We start from the raw sequence: 25,600 nt of genomic DNA, 5'->3' as shown, positions 1-25,600 counted from the left end.
AAGTAATATTTTGCACAATGAGTTTTATACTTACACATAAATATCATCCCGTTCCATAATACTACTAAGGTTTTCATCCATAGCGAATATTCTGTGAAATCTATGATTGTATATATCAGTAACTATCATCTAAAAGGAAATAAATTTCTATTAAGCTGGTTTTACAACACTAAGAAACTAAATACCAACTTATATACTTCAACCCCAGAAACATCTTACCTTATCTGCAGGTATTCCTGACAAAGCAGACAATGCTGTACAAAGATCTAATATATTTCCAATTTTGGGGACAACCACTTTGTACTAAAAAACAAAAAAGAATTGTAATAAATTTGTTACTTTGGAAAAAAAATTCAGTAAATGAGAGTGACCTCATGGTTGCTACCTCACATTCATTTGGCATTTGGCTCAGTGTTTGTTTCTAATCTTGCCACCATCCTGGGTCCTGGGTGACAATGTCCACATGGATAATTTGTCCTAGTCTTATCATTCCTTGGTTCCTCAATTCAAAGACATTTGCATTAATCAACCTTAGTCAACTTATTAGATCCTGTCATCACTTGAAACTGCTCCCACTTTTGCTATGTTTTTTTGTTTGTTTTTTAGAGACAGGCTCTCACTCTGTTACCCAGGCTGGAGTACAGGGCATGATCTTGGCTCACTGCAGCCTCAACCTCCCAGGCTCAAGCCATCTTCCCAATTCAGCCTCCTGCGTAGCTAGGACTACAGGCGTGTGCCACCATGAGTGGCTAATTTTTATTTTTTAGAGACGAGGTCTCATTATGTTGCCCAGAATGGTCTCAAAATCCTGGATTCAAGTGATCCTTCTGCTTCAGTCTCCCAAAATGCTGGGATTACAGGAGTCAGCCACTGCACCCAGCCCCACTTTTACTATCTTAAACTAACAGGCTACTGTCTAACCGCTACTTCTTACTTCTGGAAATTCATTCTTCTCTCTTCTTGGCTTGCACAGAGATTTCTATTCCTTTTAACTCTGTTTTCTCCCAGTTTACCAGCTCCCTACTGTCTTCTTGCCCTTCCACCCAGGCCCTACATGCTTTATCGCGAACCTTTAATGTCTTTGTTACTCAATTCTATTCATTCCACTCTTGCTAAACTTTCTCAGAGCTGTTCATATGTGCTGGAGAAAATTTCTCAATTTTAGAGATTGGTGTGCTACAAATTCACAGTGCCCAATCTCAACCGACCCTTTGACAGTACCCAGAAGTAATTCTGCATATCACACATCTGCTTATTCTCTCATTTATCTCAATAACTATTTAAAATCTTCATCGGACTGGGTGCAGTGGCTCACGCCTATAATCCCAACACTTTGGGAGGTCAAGGCGGGTGAATCGCTTAAGCCCAAGAAGTTCGAGACTAGCCTGGACAACATGGCAAAACCCCGTTGCTACAAAAATACAAAAAATTAGCTGGGCATGGAGGCACACACCTGTAGTCCCAGCTACTTGGGAGTCTGAGGTGGGAGAATCCCTTGAGCCCAGGAGGCAGAGGTTGCAGTGAGCGAGAGCTGAGATCACACCGTACTGCACTCCAACTTGGGTGACAGAGCAAGACCCCGCCTCAAAAACAAATAAACAAACAAAAAAACAAAAAAACTTCACCATTCTTTAGGCTTCCTATTTCACTACTGCTCCCTTAATATCAGCAGAATACCTATTTTACCTCAAAAACAGAAGCTACTGGGTGGGAAAATCTCCAACTTCCTGTTCTCCTACTAACTTCTTTGAATACATATAGGTACTTTTTTGTCTCTTGCAACACATGGGAAGACAGGTGTCTCTTTTCTTATTCAAGGCTAACCCTAGCATCTATGCTCTAAATCCCATGCTCTTCTGCTTTCTCTGGGACCTAAACCCAGCAATTATTCTTTCTTCCATTTTATCTTGACTCTTGCATAAGCACTGGAATATAAAGTCTCTCAAAAAACAAGCGTCCCTCATTGCTTTCCCTCTAATTATCTCCCCTTTTCCTCTATTTTATAAATAACTTTATTAATGGTATCTATATTATAATTTCCTTATCACATTTACTTCTCAACCCTCTTGCTGGCTTGTCTTCACCTCTTTATTTAACTTGTTTCCAAGGCTGCCAATACTGTTTACAACTTATCAGTCTTTATTTTATTGACCTCTTTGTAATATGACTGCTGACCACTTTCTCCTTAAGAAATTCCCTTTCCTTATAACACGACTATTTCTTAATTCTTTTCTATTGCTATGATCATATTCTCCTTTTGAAGTTCTCCTATAGTGTTCTTTAGAGTTTTGTCTTTAGCCTTCTTCTCAATTTTATATGCTCTCCCTGGATGAGGTGACAGTATCTCCTGATTTGCTTTGGCCAGTCCTGGATTAGCCTGATATCCTAGTATAATTATTAATGACAGTCCCTTCTATTTTCAAAAGAGTTCTTGTTTAGATGATAAATCACAGGGTCACCTTAGCCTTAAGTAATCTCATTCTTCTAAAACACTGACTATCATTTTCATAGAGCTCATTGCCCAATTTACATCTAAAGCAGTCTCTCTCCTTTGGTCTAGATACACAAATTCAATGCCTACTGGATATCTCTACCTAAGTGTTCTCATGCATCTATAAGTCAGCATGTCCAATGCTAAACACAGGATTGGGTCATGTTAGGCCACCATGCTCAATACGAAAATCAATTCCTTCTTCAACTTGTTCTTCCTATATATTCCACTAAAACAGCACTGCTGTCTCCTCTTTTCCCGTCAAGTAAACTTGGCATCATCTTTGAATATACTCATACATTTTCACTTCCCACATTCAACTGGTTCTTCAAACTGCCATCCTGACACTCATTTTCTGAGCTGAAGCGTTTGTCATTTGTCTGTCGTCTGATCACTAAAAGCTTCTTATCTGGTCTTAGTGCTAAGCCTTTTCTAACCAATCTCTGTGCTAGCCAGATCATCTTTCTCAAACACAATTCTGGCCATATAATATCTATACTTAATAGTCTTTAATGGCTTCCCTAGTTTTTAGGATGAAGTTCAAACTTCTTATACTGGCATCAAAGTTCTTTGTGATCTAGCTCCTGCTTGCCATACGTGTAGACTACAGAAGTGGGCCATGTCCTCTTTTGCCATAAGTTCTTTCTACATGCCACTATCTTGCCCTATAATGCTTTTATTTCTAGTTTTCCCCTGCTTATAACCTAATTGTCCTTCAGAATTCATCACAGGCCTCATAACTAGTTTGGGTAGGTTACTCTTTCTGTGTTTTCTTGCAGCACCCTGTCAGAGCAATTTTCACACTGTATGACAAGCTTCTTGAAGAACAAGGACTAGAAACACCATTGTATTTCTAGCACCTTGCACAGCATGAGAGCCCAAGACATAATACATATTCAACATTTTTCCTAATAAGCTTCCATGACCTAAATCAACTTCAGTGATGGGAAAACTCAACAAATAGGCAAACTCAGCTAACTTCACTTTCCTCACGAACTGGTTAAAGCAAGTGATCATTCTGTATTTGAGTTGGTACTGCCTCTAAATGGAAAAAAGAAAAAGAAAAAAAAACACAAAACACAAAACAACCGAATTTCTCTGTGCTAACCATGGCTCTAACTTCCACAAATTTATATCATTGGTCACCAAATGAGAAAAGTGGTAAGTCAATGAAATTCACATTGCTGGAAAAATAATTTCGAGCCCAATTTATGGAAGAGTACTTACCATATACCTTATGGACTAATGTGTAAATTAATGCAATTTGCCACTATTATGATATAGATTACTTATATTATTGGCATGGGAGAATATTATCTCTAACAAATGTGCTGTAGAGGAATAAAATATCTACATTTATTTTTTGTTGCAGTAAATTTATACTCATTATTCTATGCTCTCTTGCTCCATTACACTCATTGGTGTATATTTGCAAAGTTACAAACTAGAGAGGTAAGGATGTGGTTTGGCACTGTTATAGTTTCTCACCATTGAAAAGAATGTTAACAATCTTGTACTTAAAAAAGAGTGAATAAGTAAATACCTAAAGGACATAACTTTAAAAATGTGAACACATATTCCCCAGGCCAAAAGTAAAAGCAGGTCTTTATTGGCTCTGGTCACAGATAAGGGATAGTACTTAGCACTCCCCAGTGAAATATTGATGAGGGCATTGTGTTCAATGAGTTCATAAAGAAAACATAAAGCAGCAGAAAAACAAATAGCTTAAATTTGCATAACTAAGTACATACCTAGTATCTACTAGACTTTAATTACTTTGAATAAAAGGACTGTGTTTTTAATGAACACTACATACACTCTGCCTTTGTTGACAGTAAACCCAAATACATCCCTGAATGGTAAGATCATAATTTTGTTCAAAGTATAGCTTTCATATAGACATCATGACTATTACGAACTAACAAACTGAGCTATTTGGCTAAAAATTTACAGAAAACAATCTTCTAAAGCAGGAATCGTATCTGTTTTGTTTAGTGAAACAGCTTTATACTTAGTAGGTGCATAGTTAAGTATCTTGATGAATAAAATTTTTGAATACTTCTTGTGCATTAATATCTACAAGCCACAAAAGTTGGAAATACAAAGGTTTACAAGGTCCCTGTCTTCAAAGAACTTGTAGTCTAAGGAGAAAATATAAAAGTAAGCCAAAAGTTATAATAAAATTAGTTAAGTGTTAGAATTCAGGGAAAGAGAGGTAGAAAAAGAAGAAGTTACTTTCACTGGGATGGGTCAAGTGTCAGAAGAGGATTATATAATAACTAAGGAAGAAAAGACAGTGCTTTACCCAAAAAATATAAATAATGCAATTATAAAACTAGGTAACGGAATCAGGCAGACAATCTGACAGTAAGACTTAACACAGGACTTTTGCACAGAATAAGTAATATGTGATACTTCAAAGTATTAAAAATTAGAGAACATTACTGAACGAAATATTTTCAGTCTAACTTCTACTTTAAGTTCCTAAAATGCCTAAAAATTACAAGTATTTAAATACACTATTATCACATTATGAATTAAAATGTACAGTATTAGCTTTACTTCCAATAGCCACTAGTAAAAAAATTACAATTAACACGAAACTTGAAGTTTAAAAAATATAAAAAATGTTAATCTTCATAAGGTAATATTCACCCAATATTATAAAAACAAACCTCTCATCTTTCTTTCATGAGAAAAAGCCTTTTGAGAATTTTTTATATGACACATGTTGCTCTTTCAAGATTGTAAAAAGTTACACTAATTTCCAAAGTACTCAGCTTATAAAATCTCTTATACAAATAAACATTATTGATTGGGCTTGATAATTCAACACTTAATTTTTATAATAAGGACTCAACACTAAAAATAACAAATGCAAAAAAACTAAAAAAACAAACAAAAAAACCCCCATGATTTACCTGCATAGGTTTGGTAAGCGGATCCATTCTAACTAAGTAAACTTCCAAAGTGCGTTCTTTTTTCATGGGCAATGGAAGTGTCAAGTAACAAAAAGGATCAAATGTTACTGAAATCTTAGCACACTCAGGACAAACTAAAGTTGATTTGAAAAGGCCATGAAATATATCTACTATGATAGAATCATTTCGTTTTAAATGGTTTTCCCAGGCTTCTTCGGCAACTACCTACAAGGATAACAGACACAAATTAGAAAGAGGTTATCACAAAATTATAACAATGGTGACAATAAGATCATGAAATTTACCTTATCTGGCCTTCCATCTGCATCTTTTAATTGTATATATGGTTTTTTCCTAATTCTATTCAAATCCTCATGTAATCCATCTAATAGGAAAGCTAATAGTTCTTGACAGTCTTGCTGCTGATATCCAGAGAACTGAGGTGCAAAACGTCCTACCTGTGTCTGTAAGAAATGCAGAACCATAAAATCAGTTCTAGGAACAGGATTGATTTTTAAAAATATGTACAATAGATTCTCATTATTCATGGATTCCACATTTGTGAATCTGCCTGCTTGCTAAAATTTATTTGTAACCCCAAAATCAATTCATGGTCATTTGGCAAAAAATTTGAGTCACTTGGCATGCGTGTTACCAGCTGGGGTTGAACAAGGTGATGCTTTGGCTTGTTGTTTCAGTTCTGAATCTATAAACAAGTGTCCTTTGTAGTTTATTTAGTGTTATGTTTTTTCACATTTTTGTTCTTTTTGTTGTTAATTTCAGTATTTAAAATGGCCACTAAACGAAGTACTAACATGCCAGGCTAGTGTTCCTAAATGCAAGAAAGCTGTGATGTGCTTTATAGAGAAAAAGTATGTGTTAGATATGCTTCATTAAGACATGAGTTATAGTGCTGTTTGCTGTGAGTTCAGTGTTAAGGACTCACTCCTGTGAATAATAAAAATTGTATACATGAACAACAGGAATATATATGAATTATATTTTGTTTTGCATTCCTAGTAAGCACTCAACAAAGCTTATCTGGGATAAAACAGATCAACACATGTAATCCTTATATATAAAAATGTATTGATCTTTGGTCATAGATTTCATTGTCATTAATTGTTGTTTCACTATTTGTCAAAGGATTTTCCAGATGTTCTTAATTCTTAGCTTTAGGTATTCCTATTGCCTCCTCCTGTAAATGTCTGGTAGGTAGATAGTAAGAGGCAGGTTCTCATCCTTGCTGTATTACCACATAAAGATAATCACGTATCTGAAAGCATTTTTAAGATAACTACTCTAGGCTCTCACTTAGTTTTTATGTGCAAAAGGAGGATGAGTCTTATAGAGAGAACAGAAACATTAATGTTCATATTCAATTTTCCAAATCTTTGCATCACTATTTTTTTTTGGATGAGACTGAAAATAAATCTAATAGTACGAATCATCATGTGACAGAAAAAACTCACATAAGTCAAGAACCTATTTACACATAATTTCAAGACAGAAAATCTACCAAAACAAAACCAATTAGAAAGATGGGAAAGAGCTGAGAGATGGTTTGTCTGGACTAGTATGTCCAAAGTTTAGAATGTTAAGGAAGACAAATACAGAGGTATTTTGATTTGCTGGTTGTTTTTTATTTTCTAAGAACTAGTATATAGCTAATAAAAAATGTTGTCTAGTAGATGTCCTATATCAATGCCATTTAAATTACTTGTATAAATAACAACTTAAAATTGCTTATTCTCTTTACAAGTTTAAAATTTCTCAAAGTTTCACCTATATAGTTAAGTAGGAATTTTTTTAACAACATAAAGCTAAATTTCAGCCATAAAGCTTAATTTCAGCTCAGTTCTTATTTGAACAATAAATACCTTGATAAGTAACAATTCACACATGTGAATAACCTTAAAAGTTTAAGAACCATATTGAAAGTACACTTAATTTTTAGTGCTTGGTTTGCAGACAATTTTCATTTTGATAATTTTTCAAATTCATGACTCTCAAAGTAAAATGGGTTCTTAAGAGTTCAGTAACGCCCAAATTTAGTCTTTCACATTTGTATAGAATATTCACGTAGGTTTTCCAGAGATGTACTATATTCCAAAACAACTATACAAACGCTCATTGCTGTCTCCATAATCATTCTTGTACCACACCAGTGTTTTTCAACTTTTTTTCATTATTCTCCCCATCCCAGATTTAGACGTAAAACAAAAACAAAAACAAAACGGATAAAACTCTTCCATATCCCTCCCACCTAAATTTTATACCACAGATATATTGTATATCTATTTATGTACTGTATTCCTTTGGAGGGCCACAAACCATTGTAATAGCTACTATTTTTCACTCCCCCTACCCCAAGAACCAACCTTTGTACCCTTGTAGGTGCCCTTGCTAAAATGCATTTATCACACTTACCTTAAAGGCTCTTGGGGTGACGTAGCTAAACTTTCCAGACCACATTTGCTTGATCAGTTCGGCATAAGATTTAGCTATTTCACCTCTCATTCCTAAGGGATTGTCAAAATTCAGTTCTTCTTGATACTTATCATTGAGGAAATACTCAGTAAGTGGAGGTGTGTTGCTCAAACACTGCAAAAAATAAAACATATTTTCAAGTAAAAGTAACCATACTTCATTTTTCTTAAAACACATTAAAAAGAAGAGAGAAACAAATTGATTTGCTATAATACATAGAGAACATTTAAATGATGGTTCCTTGCACTAATAACTGGTCAAATAAACACTCAAATGATGTACTCAACTATTCATTTCCCAAATTTCAAAATAATTACTTATAATAAATAAAAATGCTAGTATCTGCTGCTGTAAAGTCTGCATTAATTTTAACCACAGCAAACTACCTGGTAACTGGGAGAGAAGCTCAGTTTTCTTTCCTTCTTTTACTTGATTGGTAGAAATTATGGATTGTCTACTCATCCCAGGCACCTGCAAATTAGCCTGAGTAGGTAAAAACTGAGATAGAGTGCAAGCAAGAAATTAACTTAATAGAGGTATTTACTGCTTCCATTGTCAATTATTTCTCATGAAAGAGCAGCCTTTAAACCTTCCTTTTGGTCAACCATTTTTAGAAGAGACAGTACAGATTACTTGAGCCTGAGAAAATAAACTTCAGTATGTGAACTCTGGTAAGTGTGTTCTCACTTCCAGCTCTTCTTTAATGTCATAAACAATGCAATTTTCCTTTATGGCAAAATAAAAACTATAAACAAGTTAATTGTCTCTTTCCAATTCTGAATTAAATAATTTCATATTTAATATAAAACAGATGGCAGAAGTACAATTTTTCCACATTTTATCTCAAGTTGGAATAATTTTAAGGTGACGATCCATATGATTTGACCTCAATACAAACCCAGTATTATCAACTAGATGTCTATAATATGCAATGACTAACACAGACATATGGTCACATAAGTAAATTTTTTTTTGCTGTAGGAAGATATTTGTGTTGGAATTAAGTGGCAAGGTGCTGCAAGGAAGCTAGCTGCTTGCATGGAAAATAGTAGAAACTCACTTTTATGAGAGCCTGGGTTCACATTAATGGAAATCAAAGTTTTTTGAAGCTTGCTTATAGTCATCTGTATTAAGTTAGATAGGTTTGGTAGGTATGAAAAGTTCAGTCTGTTGAATTCATACAGATAACTTATATGCCATAAACTACGACTATATACTATGCATTGTTTAGCTAAAATTTCAAAATATGCAGTCACTGTCTACTTAGTTTTTAAAAATAATTGTGGTACTCAATTTCGTGGTTTCAATTATAAATCAACATGTTTACTGAAGTAGCCAATAATATCTATTTAGAAACTTTCTATATAATAAAAATAATAATGTTTATTATAAATTGCTAGCCTGGCCCCTACCTCACGGCAAAAGGGAGAACTGGTTATATCATGGAATTTACGATTATATTATTCTTAGGCAATTAAAATAATAAAAACAGCTAAAACGTTTGGAGTGAGCTATATAGGCCTTTAGAGTCATATACATATTTTCAGCAGTAGAACTTTTTAATATATGTGAGCAAGAGAAACAAAGGTATGCTACAGTGTAGGAGGCAATTAAGAGAAAGGATGCTTCCCTAACTTTCTACCTCTTAGATCTCAACCTATCTCATAATCTTATACTCCTTTTGAGTTTCAGTTTCTTTTCTTCTTTTGTAGTATATGTCCTTTTAATTATAAACCCAGCACTAGAGGGAGGTCCAGGCAATTTAGAATGGTAAATGCCATCACTTAGTATCATCTGATTTAGTACAAAATATGATCAACATTAAATAGTCAGACAAAAGAGAGGTCAGACAGGAATTTCCAACAATTACCAATAGTTTTCCACTTCTTATATTTGATCAGCTCAGGGTTATGCTAAGAATATAACATTCCATTATTGTCTGTTAATGCAATTATATAAAGAACCTAATTTACAAATATCTCAAAAGAACCAAGTTGCGCAAACCTGAGTAATTCTTAAACTTTGTTATTACTGAATTATTCACACATACTCTTATCCTGGAAAGAGCTTACAGGTATAACTGAACATTTTTTAGCTTTCCAATAGTATCCAGAGTGATCTCCCTAAAATGTACATCTCATCATGTTGCTTCCTTGCTGTAAATCCTTTTATGGCTCTCCCCGCTTACAGACTGGAAGCCCAGATTCTTAGAAGGGTCTGTCTTCTGCTCATCTATGTAGCCTCATCCTTTGTCAATACTCTTTTCTTTTCAACTCTTCCAGCTTTATTTAATTAGTCATTCCTCCACATGTTCTCTCACTCTGAAAGTTTGCAACATTACTCCATCTACTTGGAAATGTACTTTTTTTTTGGCCTTACTAACTTCTATAAATCCATCAAGATTCTAGTATCCTATCTGGGAAGCCTCCCTTAGATTTCCTTATAGTGTTTTCTCCTGTATGTTTCCTTAATGCTTACTACTTACTTTTATTATAGCACTTATCTGATAATATACTGTAACTTTAATTTTTAGTTTGTTTTGCCAAATGAACTGAGACCTCCATGAAAGGAGGTACCAGGGTATTCTTATTTATATTGCCAGCACTGAGCACTATGTCACCTGTCACTGAGCATGTTCACAATAAATGTATGCTTACTAAAAATATCTTTGCCTGTACTTACTAATGCATTTATCCTCTTGATTTTTACTCTTTTCCTTCAATGTTTGGCATAGAGAGGTCAATAAATTTTTGTTGAATGAAATACTATTAAATGGAGGAAAAATATATTTGTAAAGAATAATCTCAAAAATATCTTCAAGCACTTCTACCTAAATGCTAAACCGTAAGAAGGGCAGTACCTATTACAAATCTTTCTGCCCCTTTGTCTGATTTTTCATTCAATCCACTACCTGCTTTGTAAATGATCCTCTGCTTTGATTTTTAAAAACTCCTTGAAACAGAGACCAGCATTTATTTTCACAGTGATACATGCTGGTTTCAAACTGATTATAATTCAATGTTAACAAATAACAACAAAATACAAATCATTTTAATGATAATTTGCCTGTGTTATCTGTGAGGATATCATAACCAATATTTAAATGTAAGCTATTTAGTCCTAAATGGGCCCAAATAAACATTCTATTTGTTGAACATATATTCTAACAAGCGACACTTCCTAACAATTTGTATAAACACATATAAATACATAAATTCAATAGTCAATATAACTGTTCTACTAATACCCAAATCATATTAGTTTAAAAACTAAGATGATGTCTGATGTTTCTCCCTCATAAAAATACCATCCTTTTCACCCTCATCTTGAAAATATCATTAGGAATCAATAGGTTCACTTTATTTTTTGTTTTGAGACGGAGTCTCACTCTGTCACCCAGGCTGGAGTGCAGTGTCACAGTCTTGGCTCACTGTAACCTCCACCTCCCGAGCTCAAGCAATTCTCCAGCCTGAGCCTCCCCAGTAGCTGTGATTATAGGCGCCCACAACCGCACCTGGCTAATTTTTGTATTTTTTGTAGAGACGGGGTTTTGCCATGTTGGCCAGGTTGGTCTCGAACTCCTGACAAAAGGTGATCTGCCCGTCTTGGTTTCCCAAAGTTCTGGGATTACAGTTGTGAGCCACTGCACCAGACCATGAGTCAATATGTTCTTAAAATAGTATACAGACCAGTTAAAATATTAAAAGTTCTCATAATTTTTGGTAAATTTCAAGGCATAAATGGAAAAAAAAATCAAACAATTAAAAATATTGCCATGTCCCATGTGATGTTGTATCAGTATTCAATGTCATCATTCTGGTAGAAAAAAGAAGCAGTTCCTTTTTTTTTTTTTTTTTGAGATGAAGTCTCACTCTGTTGTCCAGGCTAGAGAGCAGAGTGCAATGGCGTGATCTCAGCTCACTGCAACCTCCCAGGTTCAAGCAATTCTCCTGCCTCAGCCTCCCAAGTAGCTGGGATTACAGGCCTGTGCAACCATGCCTGGCTAATTTTTGTATTTTTAGTGGAGATGGGGTTTCACCATGTTGGCCAGGCTGGTCTTGAACTCCTGACCTCAAGTGATCCACCCACCTTGGCCTCTCAAAGTGCTGAGATTACAGGCGTGAGCCATCGCACCTGGCTGAAGCCAGTTTCTTAATGTTGGTCATAATGTAGTTTGATTAGTAATTACTTTATGCAATTCATTATTTAACATTTTCACATGAGGCTATCTTAGAACACGAACATTTTGGACAATTATAAGAACACTAGTTACTTGGACTGTCTGCAATTAAATACTATGTTTTAATGAACAGAGATAATTTTCAGTCAACAATAATTTATTGTACATTTAAAAATAACTAAAAGAGCATAATTGGATTGTTTGAAACATGAAGGAAGGATAAATGCTTGAGGTGATGGATACCTCATTTACCCTGATGTAATTATTATACACTGAATTCCTGTATCAAAATATCTCATGTACCCTCTAAATGTATGCAGCTACTATGTACCCATACAAATTTTAAAAAAATACATAAAATTAAAAATATATAATTTTATTGGGTCAGTAATGAAAATAATCAGTTCTGAAGTATCTATCGCGAAGATTCTTCTACTATAAAAAAACCATTTTCCTATCAGATGAGACTATCCCAAAACAATTCTTTTCTTAAAGATACATATGTTTTAAAAGTCTTCCATATGTAGGTAGCAAGAAAACTTCCCTTTTATCCTGTAAGACACTTTACTGAGTGATATATTATAATATGGACTAAAAATCAGATATGTGTTGTGCCTATGCGAATATCTCTACTCTCAATGCTTCCTGGACTATTAAACAGGACAAAACTTCCTGCAACAGCCATGGTTGTTCTTAATAAAAACTGAGAATATATATGAATGTATTATGAAACACAAAAGAGATTATATAAACAGTATTAGTTAGTATGTTATTTTTGTGGCTACTTGTAAGTTTTGTGACATGTCTACCAGTTTCATGCCATTTGGAGCTATGCCCCTGTTAATTTATTGGAGTTCAATTGCCTGACATTGACAAATGCTAAAACTTCGGTGTTTCAGGAGAACTAGATCTCAAAATGTGTCCCTAATATAATAAGGTCCAAATATGAGGCTATGTGACTGATCATAAGACATATTTTTTAAGCCACATTTTTGTTTATATCACAATGGTACCTGCAGTTGGTCTTCAAATTGGGTAGAACTGAAACATGTTAAAAATAAAGCAATACCCAGACTAAAGAAAAACACTTGGTACTAATAGTTCCAATTTTTAATGAAAAAGAGAAAAAGAAAAAAATTTATATTAACAAGTCAATGTACTTAATAACTAGGGTTAAATATTTTTATATTTAAATATTTTCAAATGCTCCTATGTAAGTTATTAGTACACAAAACTGACAACAGCATTTGGAAATTTAAGGATTAAAAAACTAAATTTCATATTTCACAAATACGAAAGTTTGGAGCTCACTAACCGTGGTAATAATGACTGGTTGGAAAGTTTAGGACATGAGCTATTATGAAAAGTTGATCCATGAGTAATGATTAAAAAACTAAATTTCATGTTTAATATATGGTAGACTTTTGGAATTCACTAACTATGATATAATGACTGTTGGAGAGTTCAGAAAGGAGAGTTCAGAACATGAGCTATGATGAAAAGCTGATCCATGAGGAATGGTAAGAATGGCTATTTTATGTGCAAGACAATTATTTAGTGAGAAGTGACTGCTAAGTGGTTTTGGGGTTTCGAACTGGCTTTGTGGTTCTCTACTTGTGCCTTCATATACATTTTCTATGGGAAACTGCAAGTAATACGAGTACTCGAATTTGAATTAGGCATCTTAAAACATATTCCTTAGTTTAATGTATTGAGACTGCATGCACTCTTGCCTTTCTTAGAATATGCATCCCCTATAAGAAATTCCTATTTATTCTTAAACACTTACTTCAACATCTCTTCTAAATGTCATATCTTTCTCTGTGTATCAAGAACGAATATTCCTTTCTCTGGGCTAACTTGATACCTCGAACTCAATTACACTGCACTTGAGAGCAGAGTCTATGTCTTATCCACCCTTGCACCTCAGGGTCTATCACAGTATCGGGCACACTCAATAAGGTATGTGGAATGAACGGAAACTTGTACGATAGAAAGATTAGAAGTAGTCTTTAGAGACACTTAGAGCAGTGAGAAAAAACTTGACTAAAATGAGATCTGAATTGCAACCTGCTATAATTCGCATGCAGCCCAAAGTTCTCCATGTTCAAAAATAAAAGTCCAAATAATGCCTAAAAAGGTTTTCCTAATGAAGGAAAATAACCCTTATGACTTCCCCAACAACTATCAAGATAAATCCATAAGTAAAAAGTATGCAAAAGAAATATGTTTGGAAATATATTTTTATGAAGATCATTTCCCCTGAATCTTCAACCTGGAAGCAGACATAAAAATTCTAAAAAAGAATTATTCTAAATAATCAAATGTCTCATCCAATGGACACTCTGTGATATGGTTCAATATATTCAGGCAATTAATTACACCCTGAAGAATTATTTATAAAAATATTTGAATGGTTTATGCATTCTTTATTAAAGTATTAATTCTCTATTAAAAACTCTCTAGTTATAAATACCCTTCCTTAACCTAATATCCTAAAACTGAAATATTACGCAGAATGATTTTCTTTTATTATGTAATTACTTGGAAAGATGCAATGCATTGCACGTAACTTTTCTTTATATACACATGCACAAATTCTATTGCTCTTCCATTACTTTCAGAAAGTACTTCTACTAAGTATGTTCTGACTAATAAGCCTAATGTTTCTAGAGTCCTCTGAAAAAATATAACAGCTGCATGTCAGAGTCTCAATTTTGTATTTTGCTAAATTTCTACATCAGTTTTTTATAAATTGATGAAGTCAAATAATGTTCTATTATATAACCAAATCTCAAGTCTTCAGTCAACATATTTTAGGAAATGAATAATTAATAGCCATCCCAATAACTTGTAATGCATTTGGAATTTCCCCAGTACCTGGAAAATAGCCAAAGTAATCCCCTTCAAAAAGAGAAAGTTGTCTTTTGTAATGCTGAATATGAACCACTCCCTTTCTGTTCAGGTGCTCCAGAAGCCCAATTCTCAAGTGATCATGTATGCTCACTATTTTAGTAAACCGGTAACTAGAACAGGAAAGAAAACAAACTTAATTTTTGATTACCTAAAGCTTTTGAGTTGTGTAACTCATTCTATAACTGATCAAAATGTAATACCACTCACAACCCTTAAAAAAATGGCTATACCTTCTAACTGACCAGTACTAAAAATAAAAGCCCAATCTAAATATAATAAGGGATTCATTCTTAGTTTGTTATGATTTAAAAAATAAAATAAAACCTGAAGTAATCCATGGTTAAAGTCATCTTGGAATACTCTCAAACAGTTTTTTTCTGGATTTTAAGGTTAGATGAAAATAATTTTTAGATTTGCCATGTCAATTGTTTTCTAACTCATCATGACAATAGTATAAGCATTCTGAAAAGGTACTGTATGATTCCAAAGCAATCTACTAATATTGGGATATTGGCTCTAGTTCTGTAATGCTACACGAGTGGATAACATAGCAAAGTTTGAGGTAAACTTTTTCAATTAAAAACTACAAATATAGGCCTGTTTCTTCATCAAGTAGATTTTTAAAATGATACATTTTAAGTCACTTGATGTTCTTATTTTTGTTATTTTTTTTCTAAGAAAGGTAAATCTCATTAAATTTGAGAGATCAATTCTGAAGATCACATATTTTGGGAAAGCAAATATAGCTACAGCTCTGTTTTACTTTATATCTCCATTTTTCTTCAACTTTAGAAAAAGAACAAACTTAGGCAAGTAAAATAGAAATGGATATAATTTTCCTCTATTTTTTTAAGACTTTTAACTGTTTTTTCCCCCCGTCAGTGAAAACAGAACTAGCATACTCTGCTTAAAATATTAAAATGTTAAATAAAATTAGTTTTACAAGCAAGGTTTTTGACCTGGACAAGGATGTTGTCCTAACACTTAAATATATATCATTAATCTGGTCCCTATGCTTAAGACATGAATAAAATTAAACTTCATTTAAAGTCCCCACTGTTGTCCCTTCTTTCAAATTCTATGGTATTTCTTCTTCACATACTATTTGAATTCAATGAAGAATTATCAAAATTCTAGGAAGTACAAATACTGATACTGATGGGAAACATTTTGTTGGCTAGCAAAGAAATGTCAATCCTTTTTTGCCCTCATCTACATAGCACCAAGGAAGGAGAATTCTAAGTTTGTCAAAAAGACTACCCTATTACTTGCAGTGAGTAAATTCTGTAACTAGAGATGTCAATGTTAAAAAAGCCATGATTATATGAAGACCATTAATTTTCATATTGAAAGCCAAAAAAATATGGATAGAGGATTCACTTATGACACAGATAAAAGTGGAAGTCTCTGTGATAATTATTTCACCAGCAAAAAGGCTAGAAGATTAGGACAAGTTGTTTTTAAATAAGGTTTTGAAACTATTAATACTAGATTATGTCAGCAGTTGTCTGATTTCATTATTTTATTTTAGTGACAGGCTATTCATGAATTTTAAAAAAATTTCATATATTCACTTTATGGGAAGTATGCTAAAACCAGAAGGTTCTAATAACATTAAGAAATGTTGGTGTAAGTTACATTTATTTTAAAGAATGGAAGCTTAAATGGAAGAATTGAATGGAATTCAATTTTAATGTTAAGTTACATTATTTCCTACTCCATTAATAATTCAAAACTGGCTCACAATGAAATTTAAAAGAATTAACTTTTTAGGCAAGCAAGACAGTCAAAGGATTTATGAAAAAATGGTTCTTTATAATATTCAGTAAAGAAACAATTTTGAATAAATAAATATTAAGCATTGTATGATTTTACTAATTTAAGTCTTAGTTCTTCTGCAAAGGCATACAGGAAGGGACAACGGATTTTTTTTTAAAGTTTATTGATTTGTTACATTCTTTAAGAGAAATAATCAAGCCATTTTTGTAATAAAAAAACTTTAAATAATTGTTCAACAAATATTTATTAAGAGATCATTACTTTAAGAATCTCTGTAAGTATACCAATAATGTTCTAAAAGAATTTTTTTCCTATCATTCACTGTGAAATATTTCAAGGAACTATTTCCATGGTGGTGCTGATATGATCTGCCCGGCTGTGACTAACATGCCAGCTCAATTCAAGTGCTAGCCAATCGACTGCATTTGCAGGACCGTATATGGTCCAAGAGTTATTATACATATATAGGTAGTTCTCTGACCCTTCAGCTGCAAGAAATAAATATATATTACGTGCTATAATTCTTATTAAAATTACTGTGCTCTTTGGGAGTTTAGATAGCTCAGGTCAAGTTCCAAATAATTCTGGTAAATAATCTTTTCTAATGCAGTGGTTTGCAAACCATGTGTGTGAAAGGACTAATTTTTAAATACTGAACACATTATTTTTATTAAAATATATCTTGATGTACATTTCACTAATTCTTGCAACAGCTCTGAAAAGCAAATTTAGTAAGTGTTATCTCCTGTTTTAGAGCTGAAGAAACTAAGTCTTGGAATGGATAAGTAACCTGCTTACTCACATACACAGAAGAAAAGGTGCAGAGCTCATATACAAACCCAAATATTTCAGCTCGAGCTATTTTTACCTCCTGGTGCTATTCCCAGTTTTCAAATGATTAGTTCCACAGCAAAATACACTTTCATCTAAATCTATATGGAAGATAATTTTCTATGTTTCTCAATGACCTAGAAGGCACTTCAGGTAGAAACTTTAAGTGTAAAAGTGCAATAATTACATGGAAAGGACTAATTTTGAACTGCTAGAAAAATTAAATTAAAAACACCATACAAAAAACAAGTCTTGCTTTTCATTATTAAACTTGATTTAAAATTACCCTATCATATTGCTATAGAGATTTTTGATCACTTACAATTTCTGTGCTTATTTTATTGTTGACCAGAATTATCTTGTCCATAGACACATTGTAAGAAACACTGTTCTAATGTGCTTACGATTATCTGGCACTATACTAACACTGGGGATATAAAAGAGAACCAAAGATAACCTCTGCTTTCACAGTTCTCACCACATAATACGTATTTGTCCATGAGAAATGGATAGAAGAAAGACGGAAAGTGTGAAAAAGGCAAGTAGGGAGGCAGTAACAGTATATACAAAGAGTTTTGAAACAATCAATTCTAAGAATTGAAAGTAGTTTTGGCTAAAGAGGTAGACAGAATCCAGTTTGAATTTTATCCTTCAGGTGACGGGGCACAGGTTTTAAACATATAATAATCATATTTCCTTTATAAAACAATAAATTTGGAAGCAGTATATTCAACACATTTGAAGAGGACAAATGATGGAACAAAGATGACACAGATATATTTTGAGAGTTCACAAAAAAGATGCTTAAGAATTGAAATAATGTAATAGTAGGAGAGGAAAGGGCAAAATATGTGCTATATAAGAAGTAGAATGAACAGGACTTGGGGTAAGTCTTAAGTTTTTGACTTGGGTTACTAGGTTGTACCTATAAGAAAGTGTAGGAAATAAAACAAGATTAGTGTAAGTAGGCATCTTGAGTTTAAGTTACATGTAGTTTAACTTGGCAGGAATGTCCACTTAACAGTTACACATTGGAGGGAAATTCAAAGACAGAATTATGCATGAGACAAATTTTGGATGTTAGTATATAAATGGATGTCAAATTCTCAAAGGTAAAGGGGGTACAAGGAACTTAGCAAACAGGAGGTCCAGAGTGACCTAATCAAAAGCAATTTCTATAGGGTGGTGTGATGATAACAGTACTTGATATTTTTATATGTTTACATGTGCCAAGCACTTCCCAAGCACTTTATCTTCATTTTACAGATGAAGAAACTACGAAGTTTCTTATCCAAGGTCACACAGCTTGTAAGTGGCAGAATTAGGATTTGAATACAGGCAGTCTAGTTCCAAAATCCATGCTTTGACCTACCATGCTAAGCAGCTGACAGGCTGTGGTGAGATAAGGACTAGTGAATGGGAGATGGGAAAGTAGGGGGAAAGCACAGATCATCCTTTTCAAGGTCATGGGTCTCCCTTACTCTACTTCCCATCTGAAAAAAATGCTTGACTATGTATATATGCTGAAAGGAAGAAAGACAGTGAAGGTGAGGTTAATAGTATAAAACAAGGCCAGGCGCAGTGGCTCATGCCTGTAATCGCAGCACTCTGGGAGGCCGGGATGGGCGGATCACGAGGTCAAGAGCTCGAGACCATCCTGGCTAACATGGTGAAGCCCTGTCTCTACTAAAAATACAAAAATTAGCTGGTGTGGTGGTGCATGCCTGTGGTCCCAGCTACTCGGCAGGCTAAAGTAGGAGAATTGCTTGAACCCAGGAGGCAGAGGTTGCAGTGAGCCGAGATCGCACTACTGCACTCCAGCCTGGCGATACAGCGAGACTCTGTCTTAAAAAAAACAAACAAAAAAATAAGTATAAAACAAAGGAAACAAAGGAACAGGTCTCAGAGATGGGAACAGGTCTCAGAGATGGGAACAGAGGCTCCAGGTATCATCATGACGACAGACATATTTTTGGTATGTTATTATACAATGAGACTACTGTAAGTATAAAAGGAAACTAAATGTACGTATTCTACTATTAATATTAAGGATTCCCTTATTAAAAAAGTAACATTTTGGTCACAAATTTGTTTCATTTTAAAAACACTTATTAGAAGTCTTCTCCTGACGAAGTACAGAAAACAGCATTTAGAAAAGCCCTAGAAATTATTCATAATGCCTCAATTATGTAACAAATGTAGTATATAACAGAAGCAGCATTATGTGATATACACCAAATCTGGTATATAATTGAGGCATTAAGAATAAGCATTATATATTGCTCAAGATACTTTAGGTACTCCTCTTTTTAGAGCTGGCACATGTGTGAAAAAGCATCAGTAGTTGGCATATGAAAAAATAAAATAAAATAAATCAGGTAGCAGAAAAAAAAGGAAAAAAAACGGTTGGTATATAAAGGATTTCAACATTTTTTATTGAGTGTGTCAACAACGTGTTTTTGTTGTGGTAAAACAGATTTCTGATATGGGAATTTCTGAGGTGAAAAAATGTAGAAACTAGCATGAGCTATGTTTTAATCTGCATCTCTGGTAATTGTCTATTTTATGACCAAATGAACCAAAGTCATAATGGACAGTAATATGCTCTAATAAATGAAATAAAAATGTGACTCAAATTTCACCTTCCTGATAAAGCCTCACTTATGTCCCAATGACTCAAAGAAAGAACTTTGCTTCTATGACATTTTGCTGATCACGTTTTCTATTCTATAACATATTATATCTTATTTATATGTCTTCCTCATTCACTAAACCATGAACTTCTAGAGGACAAGTACTGTCTTTTAAAATTGTGTATACCAAGGTCTAGAATGATGCGTGGCACATAGTAGAAACTCAGTGGATGCTCGTTGAGTCAGCTAAATAAATTAGCTACTAAAAACATGGAAAGGAACAACCAGTACCAGCCACTGCAAAAACATACCAAATTGTAAAGACCATCAACACTATGAAGAAACTGCATCAACTAATGGGCAAAATAACCAGCTACCATCATAATGACAGAATCAAATTCACACATAACAAATATTCACCTTAAATGTAAATGGGCTAAATGCCTCAATTAAAAGACACAGGCAAATTGGATAAAAAGTCAAGACCCATCAAAATGTGCTGTATTCAGGAGACCCATCTCATGTGCAAAGACACATACAGGCTCAAAATAAAGGGATGGAGGAATATTTACCAACCAAATGGGAAAAAAAAAAAAAAAAAAAGCAGGAGTTGTGTAATATTTGGTAAAACATATTTTTAAACCAATAAGGATCAAAAGAGACAAAGAAGGGCATTACATACTGGTAAGGGGATCAATGCATCAAGAAGAGCTAATTATCCTAAATACATATGCACCCAATACAGGAGCACCCAGATTCATAAAGCAAGTTCTTAGAGATCTACAAAGAGACTTAGACTCCCACACAGTAATAGTGGAGTATTTTAAACACCCCACTGTCAATATCAGACAGATCAACGAGACAGAAAATTAATGAGGATATTCAGGACTTGAACTCAGCTCTGGATGAAGCAGACCTAATAGACATCTACAGAACTCTCCACCCCAAATCAACAAAACATACATTCTTCTCATCACATCATTGCACTTATTCTAAAATTGACCAAATAATTAGAAGTAAAACACTCCTCAGCAAATGCAAAAGAACGGATATCATAACAAACAGTCTCTCAGACCACAGCACAATCAAATTAGAACTCAGGATTAAGAAATTCACTCAAAACCGCACAACTACATGGAAACTGAACAGCCTGCTCCTGAATGACTACTGGGCAAATAACGAAATGAAGGCAAAAATAAAGATGTTTTTTGAAGCCAATGAGAACAAAGACACAACGTACCAGAATCTCTGGGACACATTTAAAGTACTGTGCAGACATATACACCATGGAATACTATGCAGCCATAAAAAAGGATGAGTTTGTGTCCTTTGTAGGGACATGGATGCAGCTGGAAACCATCATTCTTAGCAAACTATCACAAGAACAGAAAACCAAACACCGCATGTTCTCACTCAAAGGTGGGAACTGAACAATGAGATCACTTGGACTCGGGAAAGGGGACATCACACACCGGGGCCTATCATGGGGAGGGGGGAGGGGGGAAGAATTGCATTGGGAGTTATACTTGATGTAAATGATGAGTTGATGGGTGCTGACGAGTTGATTGGTGCAGCACACCAACATGGCACAAGTATACATATGTAACAAACCTGCACGTTATACACATGTACCCTAGAACTTAAAGTTATAAAAAAAAAAAAGTCATATCTAAACATCTACTGCTAAAAAAAAATAGACACGGCTAACCTGTAATGTCTAGGTGTACATTCCACTGAGAAAACCGTAAAAAGAAAACACAAGGAAGTTATTACTAGAGAAGCGGTCCCTTCTTGATGGGAGAGAGGGACTGTCGCTGGGAGGGCACACAGGGAAGGAGTTCTTAGGCTGGCGGGGCACAGTTTTATTTCTTGACCTGGACAGTGTTCATTTTATAATTCATTAAGCCATACACCTGATTCATGTTTTTATATGTGTTTATTTTATAATAAAAATATGTTGGCCGGGCGCGGTGGCTCAAGCTTGTAATCCCAGCACTTTGGGAGGCTGAGACGGGCGGATCACGAGGTCAGCAGATCGAGACCATCCTGGCTAACACGGTGAAACCCCGTCTCTACTGAAAACTACAAAAAACTAGCCGGGCGAGGTGGCGGGCGCCTGTAGTCCCAGCTACTCGGGAGGCTGAGGCAGGAGAATGGTCTAAACCCGGGAGGCAGAGCTTGCAGTGAGCTGAGATCCGGCCACTGCACCCCAGTCTGGGTGACAGAGCAAGACTCTGTCTCAAAAAAAAAAAAAAAATAAAATAAAAATAAAAAATAAAAATATGTTTAAAACAAAACAAAACAAAAATAAAGTACTGTGCAGATGGAAATTTACAGCACTAAATGCCCACAAGAGAAAGCACGAAAGATCTAAAATTGACACCATAACATCAAAATTAAAAGAACTAGAGAAGCAACAGCAAACACATTCAAAAGTTAGCAGAAGACAAGAGATAACTAAGATCAGAGCAGAACTGAAGGAGACAGAGACACAAAAAACCCTTCAAAAAAATCAATGAATCCAGGAGCTAGTTTTTTGAAAAGATCAACAAAATAGATAGACCACTAGCCAGATTAATAAAGAAGAAAAGAGAGAAGAATCAAATAGACGCAATAAAAAAATGATAAAGGAGGATATCACCACTCATCAGAGAATACTATAAACACCTCTACGCAAATAAACTAGAAAATCTAGAAGAAATGGATACATCCTTGGACACATACACCCTCCCAAGACTAAACCAGGAAAAAGTTGAATCCCTGAATAGGCCCATAAAAAAGTATGAAATTGCTTTGGGAGGCCGAGGTGGGTGGATTATGAGGTCAGGAGATCGAGACCATCCTGGCTAACATGGTGAAACTCCATCTCTACTAAAAAATACAAAAAATTAGCTGGGTGTGGTGGCGGGCGCCTGTAGTCCCAGCTAGTTGGGAGGCTGAGGCAGGAGAATGACGTGAACCCAGGAGGTGGAGCTTGCAGTGAGCCGAGCTCACACCACTGCACTCCAGCCTGGGCGACAGAGCGAGACTCTGTCTCAAAAACAACAACAACAACAACTAAAAAAACTCTGAAATTGAGGCAGTAATTGATTAGCCTACTGACCAAAAACAGCCCAGGACCAGATGGATTCAAAGCCAAATTCTACCAGAGGCACAAAGAAGAACTGGTACCATTCCTTCTGAAACTATTCCAAACAATACAAAAGAGGGACTCCTCCCTAACTCATTTTTGAGGCCAGCATCATCCTGATACCAAAACCGGGCAGAGACACAACAAAAGAAGAAAATTTCAGGCCGATATCCCTGATGAATATCGATGCGAAAATCCTCAAGAAAATATCGGCAAACCAAATCCAGCACCACATCAAAAAGCTTATCCACCATGATCAAGTCGGCTTCATCCATGGGATGCAAGGCTGGTTCAACATACGCAAATCAATAAAAATAATCCATCACATAAACAGAACCAATGAAAAAACCACATGAATATCTCAATAGATGCAGACAGGGTCTTAGACAAAATTTAACACCCCTTCATGCTAAAACCTCTCAATAAACTAGGTATTGATGGAATGTATCTCAAAATAAGAGTTATTTATGACAATCCCACAGCCAATATCATACTGAATGGGCAAAAACTGGAAGCATTCCTTTGAAAACTGGCACAAGACAGGATGCCCTCTCTCACCATTTCTATTCAACATAGTATTGGAAGTTCTGGCCAGGGCAATCAGGAAAGAGAAAGAAATAAAGAGTATTCAAATAGGAAAAGAGGAAGTCAAATTGTCTGTTTACAGATGACATGATTGTATATTTAGAAAACCCCATCGTCTCAGCCCTAAATCTCCTTAAGCTGATAAGCAACTTCAGTAAAGTCTCAGGACACAAAATCAATGTGCAAAAATCACAAGCATTCCTATATACCAATAACAGACAAACAGCCAAATGATGAGTGAACTTCCATTCACAATTGCTACTAAGGTAATAAAATACCTAGGAATACAACTTACAAGGGATGTGAAGGACATCTTCAAGGAGAACTACAAACCACTGCTCAGGGAAATAAGAGAGGACACAAACAAATGGAAAAATATTCGGCCGGGCGCGGTGGCTCATGCCTGTAATCCCAGCACTTTGGGAGGCCGAGACGGGCGGATCACGAGGTCAGGAGATCGAGACCATCCTGGCTAACACGGTGAAACCCTGTCTCTACTAAAAAATACAAAAAACTAGCCGGGCAAGGTGGCAGGCGCCTATAGTCCCAGCTACTCGGGAGGCTGAGGCAGGAGAATGGCGTGAACCCGGGAGGCGGAGCTTGCAGTGAGCTGAGATCCGGCCACCGCACTCCAGCCTGGGTGACAGAGCGAGACTCCGTCTCAAAAAAAAAAAAAAAAAAAAGAAAAATATTCCACGTTCATGGATAGGAAGAATCAGTATCATGAAAATGGCCATACTGTCCAAAGTGATTGACAGATTCAATGCTATCCCCATCAAGCTTCCACTGACTTTCTTCACAGAATTGGAAAAAACTACTTTAAACTTCATATGGAACCAGAAAAGAGTCCGCATAGCCAAGACAATCCTGAGCAAAAAGAACAAAGCTGGAGGCATCACGTTACCTGACTTGAAACTATACTACAAGATTATAGTAGCCAAAACAGCATGGTACTGGTACCAAAACAGATATATAGACCAATGGAACAGAACAGAGGCATCAGAAATAGCACCACACATTTGCAACAATCTGATTTTTTACAAACCTGACACAAGCAACGGGGAAAGGATTCCCTATTTAATAAATATTGTTGGGAAAACTGGCTAGCCATATGCAGAAAACAGAAACTGGACCCCTTCCTAATACCTTATAAAAAAATTAACTCAAGATGGATTAAAGACTTAAAAGTAAGATCTAAAACCATAAAAATCCTAGAAGAAAACCTAGGCAATATCATTCAGGACACAGGCATGGGCAAAGACTTCATGTCTAAAACACCAAAAGCAATGGCAACAAAGTCAAAACTGACAAATGGGATCTAATTAAACTAAAAGGCTTCTGCCCAGGAAAAGAAACTATCAGCATGAACAGGCAACCTACAGAATGGGAGAAAATTTTTGCAATCTATCCATCTGACAAAGGGCTAGTATCCAGAATCTACAAAGAACTTAAATTTACAAGAAAAAAACAACCCCATCAAAAAGTGGGTGAAGGATATGAACAGACACTTCTCAAAAGAAGACATTTATGCAGCCAACATATGAAAAAAAGCTCTTCATTACTGGTCATTAGAGAAATGCAAATCAAAATCACAATGAGATACCATCTCATACCAGTTAGAATGGCGATCATTAAAACATTAGG

At 35.0% G+C, this 25,600-nt stretch overlaps 1 protein-coding gene across 15 annotated transcripts in view; it reads right to left on the bottom strand.

Moving 5' to 3' along the window:
• Nucleotides 1-25,600, bottom strand: part of USP15 (ubiquitin specific peptidase 15) — a 148,311-nt gene that overhangs the window by 16,160 nt on the left and 106,551 nt on the right. For 10 of the 15 annotated variants that reach the window (XR_013400620.1, XR_013400621.1, XM_077953038.1 and 7 more), the window contains 5 exon segments: nucleotides 7,843-8,016; nucleotides 5,718-5,876; nucleotides 5,413-5,637; nucleotides 220-303; nucleotides 35-129 (listed from right to left, as the gene is read on the bottom strand). Coding sequence is in view for 10 of the 15 variants with exons in the window: in XM_077953038.1 (XP_077809164.1) it covers nucleotides 35-129; nucleotides 220-303; nucleotides 5,413-5,637; nucleotides 5,718-5,876; nucleotides 7,843-8,016 (737 nt within the window). In the remaining 5 variants the exon portion in view is untranslated. 15 annotated transcript variants of the gene reach the window in all.

The sequence above is a fragment of the Macaca mulatta genome, chromosome 11 (assembly GCF_049350105.2).
Source record: "Macaca mulatta isolate MMU2019108-1 chromosome 11, T2T-MMU8v2.0, whole genome shotgun sequence".
NCBI classification, from domain to species: Eukaryota; Metazoa; Chordata; class Mammalia; order Primates; family Cercopithecidae; genus Macaca; species Macaca mulatta.
The sequence above is the reverse complement of the archived record's forward strand: the minus strand, read 5'-3'. Positions and strand labels throughout refer to the sequence as shown.